This window comes from Pan troglodytes, chromosome 10, assembly GCF_028858775.2.
Source record: "Pan troglodytes isolate AG18354 chromosome 10, NHGRI_mPanTro3-v2.0_pri, whole genome shotgun sequence".
NCBI classification, from domain to species: Eukaryota; Metazoa; Chordata; class Mammalia; order Primates; family Hominidae; genus Pan; species Pan troglodytes.
In genome coordinates, this window is record NC_072408.2 from 51,251,946 (window position 1) to 51,271,313 (window position 19,368).

A 19,368-nucleotide genomic window follows, 5' to 3' on the forward strand; every position below is an offset into this window, starting at 1 on the left:
GTCATGACTTACAAAGCAATACAATTTCACATTGTTCACATGCTACAGAGATGAGTTAGGTGACAGATTTATTTCATGAGAGTAACTCCCCAAATATTAACTGTATACAGCTGACTTTGTAGTCTACTTCTAGAATTAATCCTCATCTTTGCCTCCCATCTCTATTTCTTGCAACCGTTGGTAGGCCTTTTGTCCAAATTATTTTGCATTCAATGTTTGTGAATGTGTGAACTTGTATGTACATCAAGAAGAGTATATAATACTTCAAAATCTGAGCTCTTCTATAATTTATAATTTGTTATGTCTGTGGTTGAAAGAATTTACCATGCAATAACCAAGATTGAAGGTGTAGTTTAAAATATAGCTTTGGAAATATAACTTTGAGTAACAAAATTGTATTCCTCATTTCAGAACATGATGAGTGTATCACAAATCAGCACAACTGTGATGAAAATGCTTTATGCTTCAACACTGTTGGAGGACACAACTGTGTTTGCAAGCCGGGCTATACAGGGAATGGAACGACATGCAAAGGTAAGAGGTTTAAATGCCAGTGCCTCTTCCATTATGTATAATGCCATCCATCTCTACCTTCCTCTACACCTTATCATTACTGTTATGTACATTCCAGGTACTTCCTACAGACATCAAAAGCTTTGGTGTGTGGCTCATAGTCTTTCCCTCAGGTCTTGACATCCTCCTGGGTTACTTCAGTGTTTAAGTGACCAAACCATTCAGCTCCTTTGACCTAATGTTCCTTGACCTTAGCCACAGTGGTTTTCATCTCTGTTCCTTTCTATCAAACCCATACCCATCACCACATCCTGGGCATTTTTGTGGAGAACTGCTCCATCTTGGAAGTCTTAAACTTCAACATTCTATTGTCTAATCCCAAGTTTCTCTTCTTCCAGTTTGCTCAGTCTGTTCTTTCTACACCCTTTGATCTTTAATTTCGTTGAACCTTCCTTTTCATCCAGTTTAGCACTCTCCCAGCTTCGGATGTTTCTTTTCGAGCCCAAACATGCGTACATCATCATAGCTGTTTTCTGGGAGCGTTGTCAACCTATTTGTTATGCTACCATTTGAATCAACTCCATTTTGAGTCAGTAGGACAGTTTTTTTTTTTTTTTTGCTCTCTTGTGAGTGTCGGAGGCTACTGTGGAAGATTAATTAACCATGAATATTGATTCTCTACATGTTATAGTTTCCTATTTTAGCTTCTTTGTTAATGCCGATTGATCATTCTTTTAAATGTCCCATTGAAATCAGATTTCTTTTTCCATCAGTAGACAATACAACTCTAGTTCACCACAATCCATTAACTCGCCTTTCCCCCCACTGTAGTCTTTCCCTCCTACCTCCTAAGGGAAATAGAAGACCTTTTTGGAAACTGTAAACTCCCATAGTATAACATTTACATCCCTTATAATGTCATATGATTTATCCAATTTAGGCATTTTAAGCTTCAAAACTGCTGATTTCTCAAATATACCGTGTCCTTTATCTCAGAGTTCACTAAAATCAGTTTGCTATGATACCGCGTCTGTGTGAGGTAGGAAAGAACAAGGAATAGTTGTTAATGCAGTGTCTTATGAGGATGGGTCTTAAGGCCTGGTCTACAAAAATACACTGTAGCCAGAGATGGGTAGGCCAGAGGATTACCCTGATTTTCAAAACTCCATGGAAATCATTAGTGTAGGTCATTTTGAAAAAGGCCTAATTATTTGGGGATTCAAATCCCACAAAAATTTGCTTGGAAAAACTAAACAAATCCTGAGAAAAGCTAGACTTTTAGAATGTAAAGTATAGTACAGCAGTTCCCTCTTACCCACAGTTTTGCTTTTGATGGTTTTAGTTACCCACGGTCAAACGCAGTCTGAAAATGTTAAATGGAAAATTCTAGAAATAAACAATTCTTAAGTTTAAAACTGTGCACCATTCTGAGTAGCATGATGAGATCTCTCACTGTCCAACCTCATGCCGCCTGGGATGTGAATCATCCCTTTGTCCAGTGTGTCCACACTGCCTACAACTAGCCACCATTAGTCACTTAGTAGCCTTCCCGATTATCAAATACACTGTTGAGGTATCACAATGCTTGTATTCACGTAAACCTTATTTTCGCTGGGCTTGGTGGCTTACACCTGTAATCCTAGCACTTTGGGGGGCCAAGGCAGGTGGATTGCTTGAGTCTAGAGTTTGAGACCAGATTGGGCAACATCTCCACCAAAAAACAAACAAAAACAAAACAAAACAAAAAACAAACACCATGTACAAAACCTAACTCAAAATGGGTAAAACAAAAACAAGTAATTTTTATTTTACTGTTAATGGCCCCAAAATGCAACATAATTGACCTATTTTATTATAAATTACTGTTAATCTCTTACTATGCATAACTTATACTTTAAACTTTATCATAGTATGTCTGTATAGGAAAAATATATATATATATACATATATATGTATATATATGCAAAAATAGATTTCTGTGCTGTCTGAGGTTTCAGGGATCCACTGGGGATCTTGAAATGCATTTCCAATGCATGAGTGGAGACTACAATATAGCTAAGTCCTTAGGACTTCCCCCAAATCACCTGAATGTTCTGAGAGTTTGCTTAGGCTTAAGGTTTCATCTAGGAGCCCGAAAGCTTTTCTCTTATTTCTGCTTGATTCCAATTCCTATGTAGTATGAAGAATAAAGTTCATAGAATAAAGAACTCTGAAAATTATGAACAGATGCAGACAGATAATTCTTGTATTTGAAAGAAGGAGAACTTTCAAGGATCTATAAATTTCTTCTGGAAGTTAGGACTACAGGTTGCCCGAATAAAGACTGTTCGGTTCCTGTATATCTTTGTTTGGAATGGGAAAAATCTGAGAGATAAGTAGATTAAATGTAGGAGCTGAATCATTGAGTTCTGTGCGGTATCAACAGGCTGCAACCTTGCAAATTACTCCAGTGAAAATATGTACATGGTCTGACACCCACATTCTTTATCACTTATGAGGTTTAAACCAAAGAAGCCAAATGGACTCTTTGGGTCCATTTCTTTAACTCATCACTGGAATTTCAGATTTCTACATTATATTACTCTGAAAAAGTGTATTCTACCTAACTAGAGGAAGCACATGCCAGAAAACTATAGAAAAAACTTTTGCCTTAATGCCGGGAACAAGCTGGTCTAATTCACTCATTATAGACTTTGTCAGGCTGAGGAAGCAGCTGCTGAGCCTTACAGAGCCAAAGAATAAGCCAAAGTGGAAATATAAGCTTCTAAAGGGGGCTCAGTCTCATCCATCTTGTTTTTCTCTTCTTCTCTTGTTGTACTCACTTGTCTTGCTCTTCTCTCCTTCTTTTATGCACTTCTTCGAAGACAGCACATTTCAAGAGATCGCCCTTGCAATGGTACAGACCTTGGCTCCCTTGCAATGGTTCAGCTTCCTACTCCCAGAACAACTTGCCTCATTCCCAAAACCACTCTGATAAAACAGGTTGTCTTGGCCCTTGATCCTGGATTCTGACCTATCCTTAAGCAGAGGAATTTAAGAGTCTCCCTGAAGACCACTCTAATGAATTTTTCTTACTATTGGTTAATTCATTACCAGGACCCGCTTACAAATTTTTGAAGGATGGAGCATTTCCTACTATTTTGGCACTTTGGCTAGTGTGCAAAATGGTCAGAGCCTCATGGGATTCAACCATTTCCTGTTTCATGGTCTCGTTCTTTAGATGGTGATTTGCTCCATCTAGGATAGCTGCCATTTTCAGGTTTATTTTCAAGGTGGATTGTTACAATGAGAAGAAATCTGAATTTTAATGTACTTCCTATTGTGTAAATTTGCTGTTTGTTGTTCAAATAAATTTCAGTATTTTGTTTTAAGGGTGAAATACTTCTTTAACATTGGAAAGAGTACTGTTTTACAAGTTGTGTTGAAGTTTCTTACATGTATGGGAAATATTACATGAAAACAAAATTAAAATAGCTTTTATAATTTGATGTTTACATCTCCAAGGGGATAATGAAAAGCTAGGTTTGGAGTTTATTAAACTACTTACTTCTAAAGTGCTAAAATCATGTATCTGAATTATTTTAGCATTTTGCAAAGATGGCTGTAGGAATGGAGGAGCCTGTATTGCCGCTAATGTGTGTGCCTGCCCACAAGGCTTCACTGGACCCAGCTGTGAAACGGGTAAGAATATCATTTCATCTTCTAGAAAATGAATTTTTATGCCAATGCATAAAGTAATCCATGAGGAAAATAATGTTTCAAGTTTCAAGTGGGCTCTCAAAGCATGGAGCTATTAATAAGGAAGTGATAGGAGGGAGGAGGTGGGAAGTTTCAGTGATGCATTTCGCTGGGCGATTCCCCAAAGTCACTCTAAAAAGGTTTTGCAGCTATTATAACTAGACGCATATTGAACTTTTCAGAAACATGTGTGGAATTACCCAGGATTTTATGACTTCATAATTCATTTTACTCATTTGGAATCAATTTTTACTGGAATCTATATGACTATATTAAAGCCTAGATTTCAAGCTTATGGCCAACTCAGTGCCGAGAACACACTATCACCTGCATCTACAATTAGGAATTTTTAATAAATTTTTATCTGGCCCTTTAATTATTCATTAATAATTATTTATCTGGAAAATAATTAAAGTTTTCTACTCCTCAATTATTTCTCATTCAGATCCATTCTGAACTTACTCTTTCTGATGGACATGAATATTAAAAGCTTTAAAAATTATTTTAAAAACAATATATAGTCTACATATAACTTATAACCCTAAAGTAAAATACTTTGTCCAATGAAAAACACATCTTGGGAATTTAAAAAAATGTTTTGAGTATTAAGTCCTAATTAAAATCATACTAGTAGTGGTTTTGGTTGCATTGGGTTCAGTAGGTTCCAATAGTGATGACCTCAGAGAATCAGGTTATTCTTCCTAAAAGAAAGCTTCTGCCACTGGCAATTGACAGTTGTCATCTCATATTGCTTTTCATAAATCTCAATGCAATAGATACAGTACATGCTCTGCCTCTATTCCACTTGCAGAGTCATCTAGTTTAATAAAAACACTGATTTACCAGAATGTGAGACAGAAAATGTTCTGCTCCATTTGGAAAGTGAACATTTTACTGAATAGAATCTGCTACTGTGCACAGAAGGATGCTCACAAAAGGGCTTACATCACTAGATCATCTCTTTCTATAAGTACTGCTAAGTGGTGTTTTTCAAACTTCAGTGACTGATTTCAAAAGTCTGTGACGGACAATGCATAGTGTCTATCTTTGGTATGTAGGATTCTTTCTTAAGGGGATCATTTCCTAAATCAGAAGCTCCCTAAATTTATTGTGCATGAGAGTCACCTATAGAGATTGATAACTTGTTAGAAATACAGGTTTTTAGTAACTACCATATGATATACTAAATCAAATCAGGCACCTCTACGGCAATTGACCTCTCATGTTTCTATGGCATGCTCTCCACCAGTTTGCCCCTACACATCAAGGTGCACTGTGGACCTCCTGCACATCAACACCTCTGGTCACAAGGCTTCCTGAATACAATATTTGTGTGCCGCTTCTGGTACAGAGGCTGGATACAGAAATACTGGCTTTTTCAGGACATTTCAATGGTGTGAAGATAATGGTGTGGAATTTTGAAATAAAAGCTGTCCCAGAAAATCTGGGATGAACAGTGGCCGTGCACAATCCTGCACAGGATTCTTCCACTAGGAGAAAATATCACAAGATTGTAGAAATCTGGAATGGCATAAAATTAATACTGGCAATGTAATATTTAAGACTGGAGTTAAAAATAACCCAAGAGAACATGTAGCTATCTCTATTTCATTATACTTGAACCTTCAGTCTGTAAGAAGACAATCCCAGACTGATTCTAAATAGCTGTCTGTGGCAGCCAAGGGCTTTGAGAACAGATGTGGACTCAAAATTTAGTTGTACTGTTTATATGTTATGTTGCCTTGGGCAAGTTACTTAACTTCCCTCTGTGTTGTACCCTTTATACATCACCTTGCTCTTCGCCATTCTCTTCTAAGGCAGTTATTATCTGTATTTGCATACAGAAATACTGGGTTCAGGGTGTTTAATGTTTTCCTTTTTCCTAGCATCAGAGTTAGAAGCTGATACAAAGGTCATTCTGCTCCCAAATCCAGGCTTTTATCCAGTGCATCCCAGTATGTTTCTTTGGGGGGCCTTAAATCCAAAGACCTCAATCTGAACTCATTATCTCCTCCATGATTCATGCCTCACCAGTTACCGTCCTCTACCAAAACCTGAATCTTCTTTTCCTCCTTCCTTACTAGTTTATTTCAGCGAATAGCCACCTTATCCACCAAGTCTTCTAAGCCAGTCATCAGGGAGCAATTTCCCTCTTGTCCTCTTTCACATCCAGTCAAATCCTTTTGATTCCTTGTCTTTACCAGGGTCCATTTTTTCTATTCTGGTCAGTGCTACAGTTGTTGGGGACTTTCAGGTTTGTCTCTGGCTAGTCCAGTATCCACAGAATAACAGAGCACAAATCTGATCATATCACTCCAGACTGAAGAAAAACTTTCATGTTCCCCATTGCCCTCAGGATAAAGGCCACATTTTTAACATGATAAATAAGGCCCTTCAGGATTTGGCCCTGCATATCCACCCAGCTTTACCCTCTTGTCCTTCTGCCATCTCACTTCCTTCCCACCCCCAGGCAGTGAATCTCATGAGGGTACAGGATGTATCTTATTTGCTTTTGTATCATCACGAAACAGTATAAGGCCTGCCCCTTAGTAGTTGTTCCATAAATATTTGGTGAATAAATAAATGCACACATAAGTGATCAATTAAATGATGAAGAAAAAGATGGTGTGGCTGTGTCCATATTTGTTGGACTTTTCTGAATGTTAGTTGAAGCTTTCAGAGTTATCTAGTTCTATACTATCATATAGCATAGATATGGCACAGAAACGTGAAGTAGCTTATATAGGTGTTTCATTGTTGATCCAGATCTGCATTCTAGAACTTGGGTCTTCTGATTTCTAGCCCAGTGTTTCTCTTTTCCTTCCTTCCCCTTTCTCTCACTCCTTCCTCTTTCCTTGCTTCCCTCCCTTTCTTCCTCTCTCTCTCTTTCCTGTCCTGCCTTCCTCCCTCCTTCTCTTTCTTCCTTTCTTCCTGCTTTCCTTTATTTCTTATGCCATGCTTCGTCCCAGGAATTCATCATACCATCATCCTTCATCAGGTCTCTGCCTTTTGTTATGCCCCCTTCAACCTGTTGTCTTTAACAGTGAAGACTGTGGCAGTTTTTCTCTCCAAATTTAAAGGATGCTTCCAGATTGACAAAATTTCCAAGTATAGGAATGGCCTAAATTTGGCCTGCTGGAGTTGGATGCTGCCTGATAGCTTAGAAAGGAAATTATTGTGCAGCCCCAGTGGCCATCTGCTGAGCCATCACAGTGGAATCACTGAGGATGAAATAATAGGATTTACTTGCTTTTTGAGATCTTAATGTGTCTTGCACTTACCACCCCTTGTTCCTTTAGTTGAAGTCTCTTCTGAAACACCCTCCCCTCATTTCTGTTTCTGCATCATGTGTATCTTAGTAGGAATGGTTGCATTCATTTACCACTTCACAAAAGGGCGATGTGTGTGATTTTTACTGAGCGAAATTAATTTTTTATGGACTTCTTTTTTAGCCACTGTATAAAATCACCCGCATGTACAGCATAACTTCATTTTTAATTAAATATCCTAATATTCCATCAGGTGTTTAACTTGGATTTAGCAGGGTGATTATTTCTTGGGTAACTCAATAAAATGTATTAGAAAGCTGAAGCTATGTGCCAAGGTTTACAGCTTTATCACTGCCATATTGTATTTATTACACAATTGCTAAACCTCAGCAAATATGTGTCTGATGATCTAATTAATATGCAAAGCTGTCTTATTATACTAAAAGCAAATCTTTCAGTAATGATTTAAAGCATAACTCTAAAAGATTTGACAGTCCCCTACAAGCAATTGCTGACTTAAATCAAATTAAAATATTTATAACTGGGAAAAAGTTGGTAACAAATGGCAAAGCTGAAAAAAAATTGCTGCAGTATCAAAGAAGAGATCAGACATTTTGATGATAAATGCTTTTTTTTCTGTGCAAATAATGGATTTCTTAGCCACATATCAAACATAAGATGAGATTTTAATTATTTTTGTGAGTTGTTAAATGAATATAAATTTAAGTTGCACCCCTAAGTGTTTTTGTAGCTTTTTAATATGTGTTGTTTCAAAATGACAAAAATGAAGCATGAGGCCTACATGAGTGTTGCTTTACTTCAAAAGTAACTTCAAATGGATTGAGGTTGGTTGATTTTTTTAAAGTTTATTTTATTACTGTTATAGTATGGATAATAGAAATTATTTTTGTTAGAAAAAAGTTATCTTGCTAGTTATATCCAAAGTTAGCATTTATTGTTAATGTCAAACTATTACATTTCCTGGTATGGCCAAATTAGCACATTTTTCATCATAAAAGGTATATGTTGATTTCATTAATATTTGCTTTTTTAAGGCATATTTTTTCCAGAAATATGTATAAGTGTATATCATTTTTACATACGAAGTCTAAAAAAATTCAGAAGCAAGGGAAAATTCTCAGAACAGTTGGGACATGGCATACCTTTTCTTACCAATATGACTCACAGTGGAAATACATTACCAAAATATATATCTTTATGTGAGAAAAGAGGAGAAATTGAGAAGAAAATCTGAGACAATTTGATAAAAAGAAATTAAAAAGAAAAACTGTAGATACATCTGCTTTTCCAACAAGAATTTTTTAGTTTTATTTTGAATTTATTCTGCTTTATCTGAACAAATGCAAATTTCATGTACACAAATCATTAAATATACTTTACTGTAATAAAGACAATTTGGAATTAAGGAAGCTTTGCTTCTAGTTCTTTACTGTCCTATTAAATTCAGTTTTCTGAATCTTAATTTTACAAGGGAAGATCTGCAAAGTAGCTCATTGGGTAGATTTTGCAGAGTGGGCACATACTCACGGAGGGTTCTGTTGATCTGCCTAAGGGATCTACACTCATGCTCACTCACTAGACACATCTGATCTTGAAACTGTCTCCAGTGATAAAAGTGATTCAATTATGTTTGATAAATGAATGTGTTTTAATGAACTTTGTGTGAATTAGGGGTGTAGATACCAATGATTCTTTTTCTGTTATAAAATGAACAAATAAAACAACAAACAAAAAGCACTCTCACCAAAGGCTTTTTGACCGTACCCTGCTTGAATTGGCTTAGATAATTAAGACGTAACTTCTCTTTATGTTGGTGATCCTTAATCTGTTTTAAATAAGATTTTAATTGCTTAATGTTATGCCAAACCCCAGTTCTCCTTGAAGAATTTAACATAGTGGTCAAGAACACAAAAGTTGAAGTCAGAGAAACATTGGCCTGAGAACTAGTTCTATTACCAGCCAGCTATGTGACCCTTTTCATGTTATTTCCTTTTTTTCACTATGCCTTAATTTGTGCATGTAGAAAATAAAGATGATAGTAATATCTATCTCATGGGTTTGTTCTAGAGATTAAATGAAGTAAGGCACATAGCACCATGTTGAAGACTTGGTAAGCACTCAGTAAATGACACCTGATATGATGATTTTGTAAATTTTAAGTTGAACTGTAAATAAACTTTTATAGACAGAACTGTTTGAGACTCTTTGACATCCTTGAGTTAGCTGGAGATGCCCTGAGATGTTATAAGAGAAAGGTTAAGAGCAATAAAGGATTCTAGTTTTCTTGATCCATTCATAAACCAGTTTTAAGTATAATTTTACTGTACTATAGTGGTTTAAAATGTTTAATTTAGTGATTTGCATTCTGTACATTTGCTTAAAATTGCTTTATTTTTGTCCTAATGCAAACTTTAAAAATTAATCTTTTATGAAAATATAAATCTTTATATTATTCAAAAAGTAGTCAAAAGTTCTTAGTGTTAAATCTCAAAGTCATTCTTCCAAGTCCTTCAGGTTAATTGGAAAAAATCTAACTCACTCTATATATCAGTCGTGTATAATAGATAACAACTATGATGGGGAAATTTTTCAGACTCTTTTGTTGTAAGGCCTACCTAATTAACACTGGAAATGAGGACACATCATGGAGAAAATGTAAGAGGAAAAAAATAGCTTTCAAGCTGTTAGAGAGCAGGTCTCCAAGAAAAAGAAAAAAGCCAAGTGGAATTAGTTGGGAATTTGGATAAGATCTTCAGTTTTATTTTAAAAATATTATTTTTTTCAATAGATCATTTTTGTATATTAACTTGTATTGTGCCTTTGAATTCCCAGGATCCCTATTCCCTCTTATTTTTTTATTTGAAACTAGCCAAATGGAGTCACTTTTAAGATAATTGTTTAAATTTGTTTTAAAATTAATTGAATATTAATATTTTGAATAAACATTATGTACATATTGTATAAAATTTAAAAGTACAAAGAGCATATAATGAAAAGTAAATTTCCTTTATAGCCATTTCCCAACCATTGCTTTTTCCCTTAACAAAATATCCTGGAAATCATACCATAGATAAGTCCTTGTTAGACAGAGTAGTTCAAATAGGAAAGCTGAGGCTTTCTGCCATTCAAATAGTAGACTTTTAATTTGTAAAAGTCTGGGTGTCAATAGGAATACATGTCTTAGGGCCAAGATCTTTCTCTTTTTGCGGGGGTGCCCCCATGTGTTGGCTGAGAATGTTCTGAAATTTTCTTATTCATAAATTCTGATTTTTTTTATATAGATAAGCTGATGAACTTCTATTGATCAGAAGTATAATCGGGGGAGGCATAAACTTAATATGCTGGAGAAACATTGTTGTTGAATGCAACATTTTATTTATACTGAAATTGTTTTTGTTTTTTGCATTCTATTCCTCCCTTATTTGTTTCATTTCTTTCTTCTTGAAGGATATATTTTAGTACTCTCTTAGAGCAGTTCTATTAGTGGCCAACTCTTGGGTGTAGAATTCTAGGTTTTCCGGCCGGGCGCGGTGGTTCACACCTGTAATCCCAGCACTTTCGGAGGCCGAGGCGGGCGGATCACGAGGTCAGAAGATCCAGACCATCCTGGCTAACACGGTGAAACCCCATTTCTACTAAAAATACAAAAAATAAATAAATAAATAAATAAATTAGCCGGGCGTGCTGGCGGGCGCCTGCAGTCCCAGCTACTCGGGAGGCTGAGGCAGAATGGCGTGAACTCGGGAGGCGGGGCTTGCAGTGAGCAGATATCGCGCCACCGCACTCCAGCCTGGGCGGCAGAGCGAGACTCCATCTCAAAAAAAAAAAACAAAACAAAACAAAAAACGGAATTCTAGGTTTTCCCTACGCACTATGAAGGCAGTATTCCATTGTTTTTGGGGGGGCCTCTGAGGTTTCTGTTCAGAAGTCTGCTTTCAATTCAATTGTAATTCATTTTAAAACATAGTCTCTTTCTCTCTAATTACTTTTAAGGTTCCCCTTTCTTTGGAGTATGTGGTTTCAAAGCATTGTGCCTGGGTATGAATTTATTAATATTTTTATTTACCTTGCTAGGGACTCCTTTAGACGACTGAATCTGAAGAGTTAACCGCTTTCATCAGTTCTGGAATCCCCTCAATCTTTATCCCTTCGGATATTGCTTCTTTCCCCTTCTCTTTATTCTCTCCTTCTGGAAATATGTTGGCCCTTGTCTTTTCTATAATTCTTCACTTTCTTTTATACTTTTCATCTCTTTATCTCTCAGTGTTGTGCCTTTGATAATTTTTCAAACCTATCCACCAGTGTACAGATGAATTCATCAGCTTTGTCTGATCCATTATTTAGTTTATGTTAGTTTTTAAATTTTAATAACTTTTTAATTTCTAGGAGTTCTCTTTCTCATATCTTTTGGTTCTTTTTTCCTTAGTTCTTATTTTTGTCTTGTGGTTTTGATTCCTTCTTTTATGTCTTTAACAATTTTAAACGTACTCATATTATATTATAAAATTTACAGCATTGCTCTATTGCCTGAAGTTCGAGGGGATCTAAATTATCTTTTATTGTGTTTGCTGACTTTTGCCTCATGATTGTTTCCTCATGTGTTTTGGACTTTTGGTGTCTGACCTTATTATCTTCATTGAAGCTTTACCTGTGAAGTCTGAGATCTTTTCCCTCCAGGGAAAATTTACATTTGTTTCCGCAGGTGTAGCAGGGGCATTACAATGCATAATTTGCATTAATGTTTTTGCCAAGTGGTATGCCACACAGATTATATAAATTTTTAACTTCAAAATTCTGTAAGAGCTAACATTTCTTTTTCTCCCCACTCAAGCATAGGTAGAAATTATGTCTCCTCCTAATCACCTGTGCTGGTAGATTTTTTTTATCTGTGAGTGCGTGAGAGAGAGAGAGAGAGAGTGTGTGTGTGTGTGTGTGTGTGTGTGTGTGTGTATTTCTTTCTTACTCTTAAACTGAGGGGCAGGCCTTCCAAGGATTCTGCCTATGCTGGAGTCTTGAGCCTCCTATAAGACCAGGTTCACTCTGTTGTCAATCACTTGGCCCATAAATCCATATCTGGTGTTTGGCTTCTTATGCCACATAGGAATTTTCATTTTTTCAATGAGGTCAGTTATAAGTTTAATATTATATTTTTAAGCCATGTGTATGTAGAAAGATTTTCAGGTTATGCAGGTCTCAGTATTGCTGGAATAAGAAAGAAAATCACCTGTTTTAAACATAAGTATGATTTCACTGATGCTCAGTGAATGACTCCTAAGAGTGATGAACTTTGGCCATTCAGAAATCTGCAGACTGTGAGGTGAAACTTATGATGAGAGAATGTAAATGAGGAGGAACATAGGAAAAAACAATAATGATATGAAGTTTATGAGGTTTACTAGGAATGGAGCTGGGGGATGAGGCTGTTTTTTTCCGTTCCTAAATTTCTAATGCTCCCAGAGTCTGTACTTCTTCCCAAAGGGTTCTCATCTATGGTCAGTGTCTATTGCTTTCTGTCATGGAAACTTTCTGGAAGAAGCCACTAGGACTTAGGTACAAAAAAAAAAAACCTTACAGCAGTCAGCCCTATCCATCTAATAGGTAACTCTCCCTTAAAAACTTACTGTTTTTTTTTTTGAGAGAATAAATTATATTCCAGGTTAATTTTTTTAGACTTACAGTAAAATGTGGTGCACAAGGATCAAGTTAAATAGCAAATAATGGGTTTTGGGCCAAGTTAAAGAAGAACAATCAAATTTGTGAATGACAGTTTTGAGAGGGTAGCTTATATGACAAAAGACAGGATCAAGATTCAGAGCTATTCAAATTGTAGGAACAATGGGATCAAATAACATGACACTTGACAAACAAAACCATCTCCTGCATTTGTCCTGCTTTCAGCCCTCAACATTTCTAGATCCTTAATTCTGATCTCTTCCATCTTTGGCCCACACTCATTGTGTTCTTTGCCCCTTTCCTTTAGTTTTCTTTTCTTTAGGTGTCTGTCTTTCCTCCCTTACCTTTTTCCTCATTCCCTCCCACTGGAGTATGAGTTCCATGGAAAGTAGAGATGGAACCTATGATTTTGTGTTTTTCATAGGGCTTGTCATCATGCTTTGCATATAGTAGGCAGTCCATGAATATTAATAAAGTATAAATACACTCTTGCATTTAGGTTAGAAAAACCAATTGTGCAACATAGAGGGAACTAAGTTTAACAGTTTTTATGCTTTATTTGGCTACTGATTCGAAGTTAAGTATGAGCCAAAAGTATAATGTGCTAACTTTAAAAGAAAATGCAAACTTAACCTATAATTAAAAGAAACAGGGTCTATGAAACAAAACTCTCCTTAAATTCTACGTTACTTATTTTATAATGGCATATTGTATTTACTTTGGGCCAATAGTTTTAAGAGGCTATCAGCAAATGGAAGCATAATTGAGGAAAAGTTTTCCAGGAGATGAAAGTCCTGGCAGATATAAGAGGGTAGTTGAATAAATCTTCATCAGGAATATTTTTTTAAAAAATAAGAAAAATGAAAGGTGCTGTAAAAGCTATCCTTAAATACATGAAGAGCTAAACTAGTGTGTGGATTTGGGATTAGATTAATCTTTGTTGCTCCAGAGAGGAAAACTAGTAAATTTACCAGGGGGCAGGTTTGGACTCCAAATAAGAAATTTACTAATCACAAGAACCATAGGAAAAAGGGATAGATCACCCTGCATGTTCAATCAGAGTCTAGATAACGAAATGCTAAGGACACTTAAGATTTCCACACTCTGGGACAAGATGGCATTGACTTATTGGGATTATCTAAAATTCTTCTTGCTATAGTTGTTTGGAACAGTAGCTGCTTCAAACTCCATGTCTAAGGGCATTTAGTGTAATAATAAACAAGCAGTGCAGCATGAAGGTTAAGAGTTGCAAGTAGGCTTGGAGGATGGCTCTCTGGCTATAAATCTAGGCTCTGCAAATGACTTCTCTATGTGGAATAGGGCAAATTACTTAATATTTATGTGCCTCAATTTCCTTGTTTTAAAATGGAGTGATAATAATACCTATTTTAGGCAGGATGTGATGTGGCTTATGCCTGTAATCACTTTGAGGCAGATGGTGGAGGATCACTTGAGGCCAGGAGTTCAAGACCAGCCTGGGCAACATAGCAAGTCCCTTTCTCCAAAAAATAATAGTAGTTTAAAGAAGAAAAAAAAACCTGTTTCATGACACTGTTGAGAGAATTATATTAGTTAATACGGTAAACCAAGCAATGGCTCAGTAAATGTTAGCTATTATCATGACCTTACCGCAATCCCTATAATAACCCTCTGAAGTGGTTATTATTACTAGATGAGGAAAGTGAGGTTGAAAAAGATTAAGTAATTTGCTCTGGTCTGTACAGCCAGTAAAATGGAATAGAAAAGAATAATTTCTAGGGCTGTCATATTAAAATTTTCCACGCTCTTTCTGTTCTGATATTTGGCCTCCCACTGCACCATAGGATGCTAAAATGACTGAAATAGCAGTAAACTTTGTGGAATATGGGTGCCAAATTATCCACATTAAAGATTTCTTAAGTTCTTGTGTGTGAACAGCACAACACGATGTGTATGAAGATGCAGAAAGTAAAATGCAGTTCTTTTCTCTTGGGGCTTAATACCTCCGACTGTCAAAATGCACAGAGAGCATTTTATCTCAATGACAGAGAAACAGATGGGTACAAAAATAATACTAATACCTTTTAAGTGACTGCTAACTACAAATCTTGTCGGGTATGGTAACCCCAGAAGAAATTGCTCTTAAGAAGAATGAATTCTAGAGCTATAATCCCAATAGTTGTAATTTACAGGGGAAGCCTTTATGATAAATTTCTACTGGTGGGAACCTTAGGAGGCAAACAAACAGCTGATTAAATGTGTGAAAATATACTTTCAAGTGTTAGAGTTTTCATTGCCGATTTTCTCAATATTCATATCATAAGATAATTAGAAGCCTGAATAAGAGTGAACTTGAACCTTTAGGTTAATCAAAAGCCTTAAAAAACAAGTTAAAGGGGCCAGGCGTGGTGGCTCATGCCTGTAATCCCAGCACTTCGGGAGGCCGAGGCGGGCAGATCATGAGGTCAGGAGATCGAGACCATCCTGGCTAACATGGTGAAACCCCATCTCTACTAAAAATACAAAAAAAAAAAAAAATTATCTGGGTGTGGTGGCAGGCGCCTGTAGTCCCAGCTACTCAGGAGGCTGAGGCAGGAGAATGGCATGAAGCCGGGAGGCGGAGCTTGCAGTGAGCCGAGTTCGCACCACTGCACTCCAGCCTGGGCGACAGAGCGAGACTCCATCTCAAAACAAACAAACCAAAAAACAAGTTAAAGCAAGTCTTATATTCTTAGCTTTTTAAGATATATAACTTCTCCTTCTTAAATGAGGTGTGTTTTCATTTGCCTTAGCAGCTTTTAAAATATAAATTACTTTTTCACTCACGGATGTTTTTTCTTCATATTTTAAAAGGGACAACTCCAGCCTTAAAATAAACCTTGACTTTGTCCTTTTAATATGAAGCCAAGCATATTTACTAGTTGTTATCGTTTTCTTTAAAAATGTTTAATTCAAGGAAAAGAAAATTAGTTGACTACAGTTGCTTGTGTTTCTTTTTGCTTGAAAATCCATCAATCTAACGGATTGTGTAAGCATGACAATTTATTATTCATTATGATCTTTTTGGTTTCGGCCATTTACAACAAAAATAAATTAATTAAAACACAGATACCTCTAAACATTACTGAGTGGGCAAGAATCAAGAGTAAGTTACACATTACGGGATGCCAAAACTTTTACTCAGTGAATGATGAGAAGGGGGACTCTGTGTATAAATCATAAAACTTAATTACAAACCAGAAGGTACTGAATCTCTTTTACACTGGTAACTTTGTACCTTACACTAACTGTAAGGTATGTAAGTATAAGTGCAATATTTAGTAAGTGTCTAAAATACATTAGATTAGAATAAATAAACTAATTTTAGATAATGTAGAAGCAGAATGGGGAGATTTGTTAGATTTATTAATAAATATTTACACTATATTTTCTGAGACCAGATCTTTATCTTCAAGGACTTTATATTCTTGACAGGCAAATAGGAGGGAGAAATTTGTCTATAAGCAGTATTCTATACTTGTTATAGTCATTTAATTTAGACTTCACCCTTCCACTGGAATGACTCTCGTGGAAATCAGATATAACTTCTTAATCACTATCTCCATAATGTTCACATTTCTTGACCTTTCTGCAGCATTCAATATTAGGAATCAAAAGTTTTATGGCAACCCCCTTTTTCTCTGGTTTTCTTGACATGATATTTTCTCCAGACTAAAGTATTGCAACAATTTTATGTGGTAGGTATTTTGCTCACATAGGTGTTGTCACCCACTTTTTTATTCTACATTTGTAATCAGTATTTCTTATGTACATATATATATATAATATATTTTTAAAATTATACTTAAAGTTCTTGGATACATGTACAGAAGGTGCAGGTTTGTTACATAGGTATACACATGCCGTGGTGGTTTGCTGCACCCATCAACCCGTCATCTGCATTAGGTATTTCTCCTAATGCCACCCCTCTCCTATCCCGCCACCCCCGACAGGCCCCGGTGTGTGATGTTCCCCTCCCTGTGTCCGTGCATTCTCATTGTTCGACTCCCCCCCGCCACATAAATGAGTGAGAACATGCAGTGTTTGGTTCTCTGTTCCTGTGTTAGTTTGCTGAGAATGATGGTTTCCAGCTTCATCCATGTCCCTGCAAAGGACATGAACTCATCCTTTTTTATGGCTTCACAATATTCCATGGTGTATATGTGCCACATTTTCTTTATCCAGTCTATCATTGGTGGGCATTTGGGTTGGTTCCAAGACTTTGCTATTGAGCCCGTATAGCCAAGACAATCCTAAGCAAAAAGAACAAAGCTGGGGACACCATGCTACCGGACTTCAAACTATACTACAAGGCTACGGGAAACAACAGATGCAGGAGAGTGTGTGGAGAAATAGGAATGCTTTTACACTGTTGGTGGGAGTGTAAATTAGTTCAACCATTGTGGAAGACAGTGTGGCCATTCCTCAAGGATCTAGAACCAGAAATACCATTTGACCCAGCAATCCCATTACTGGGTATATACCCAAAGGATTATAAATAATTCTACTATAAAGACACATGCACACGTATGTTTATTTCACCCACTTTTTTAAAGAAAAGATAGAGTAAGTAAATTGCCAAAAGTGACATAGCTATTAAATTGACAAGCCTGAAGTTACACACAGTACCATGTAAATGTAAAGCCCCTAATAAAACACTGCAATATAGCTCCAAAATGGCAGTTCTCACACCCATGAGCTTTCACTGTTACTCCTCTCCCTCCTGCCTGACTGCCTTTTTTTGCATTTTTTTTCTTCTGTTGCTGCTTATCTCCTAAATGTGGAAGTTTTACAAGATTATACACGTAATCATCTCTTTTCTTTCTTATTACCATCTCCTTTCTGGATCTCAGTCACTTTCAGTTCTTCAAAAGGAGTTATTCTATCTCGACACCTCTCCTAAGCTGAACTCCCACTCCCAAGGGGCTATATTGTGTTTTCACTTGGACATTTAGCACTATGCAGTGACTTGCTTTCCTTGGGTTATATAGATCATGAATGCTTTTCTTTTTTATACTGGAATCACCTATGCCTGAGAGACTCATCTCCCTTCATTTCCTTCATTCCCCTCAAAGCAACACCCATACAGTTTGTAGCAGAGTGTTCCAAATTTTGAGGCAAATGGAGGAGGACCAAAGAGGAACAAAACAAATGTCAAAAAGACAAAATGAAATAGAGATCCCATTTTTCTAAAAATGCTTTGGCTATTTCTTCTCACAGAATGAGAGGCAGATTTTCCATTAAGCTAATGAAGTTTAAGTTTCTGCTCTCTTAATGCAACCAGGCTTCTTTCCAGCCCTTGGAAAGAGCCCTAGCAATGTGCTCACTTGGCCATATATTTTTGTAAAATCTGCAATAGCACATATCTTGGTAATATTTTTTTTCCTGAGGGGCCCTCAAAATAAATAGGCTTCTGTCCCCAGAGACTGACCCCTGCACAAAGTTCTTTCTTACCAGGTAGGTATTTCTCACCTTACAGCCCTCCATTTTCCCTGGACTGTTTCTCTTTTTATCCTCCCTTGTGGCTCTCAATTTCACATCTTTACATTTCCTCTCTCTCTCTATCTCCCTCTTGTTCTGTGTCTGTCTGTCTACCTAACTATCTAATCTTTTTCCTCTCCACCATGCTCTGGGAAGAGGGAAACAAAGCATCACTTTCTCTACCCAAAGAAGTAATCAAGATATTTTCCTAAATCAAGACCTTTTCCTTTATTATGACATATACCACTGTCCTATTTATGCATTTATTATTTTGACCTGCCTTTCTAAATTTTCTGAGACATCAGCTGGTCATTACTGAAAACTTACCACATGCCAAACATTGTGCTAATTGCTTTACATTTATTAAATCATTTAAATCATAATAGCAACTTTATGAGGCAGGTATAATTTTTTTCTGATCATTTTAAAACCAATGCTTAGGGAGGTTAAATCATGTATCCAAGGTCACACAGCTAGCATTTGGTAGACTCTTGATTTGAATAGTTAAACCTAGCCACAGATGTGTGCTTTTACCCCTTCCCCATTTTGCCATCCAGATACCACTCTTCCGAAAAACTCTCCTTGGTTTGTCTAACAAGAAGTATCCTTGCCTTGCTCTCAGCTCCCACGTTTGTATCAATTTTATCCTGTTTCT

At 36.5% G+C, this 19,368-nt stretch overlaps 1 protein-coding gene across 7 annotated transcripts in view; it reads left to right on the forward strand.

Moving 5' to 3' along the window:
- Window positions 1–19,368, forward strand: part of NELL2 (neural EGFL like 2) — a 406,822-nt gene that overhangs the window by 304,397 nt on the left and 83,057 nt on the right. For all 7 annotated transcript variants that reach the window (XM_016923593.3, XM_063785724.1, XM_016923590.4 and 4 more), the window contains 2 exons: window positions 412–534; window positions 4,099–4,194. In XM_016923593.3, the coding sequence (XP_016779082.3) occupies window positions 412–534; window positions 4,099–4,194 (219 nt within the window). The remainder of the gene's footprint in view (window positions 1–411; window positions 535–4,098; window positions 4,195–19,368) is intronic.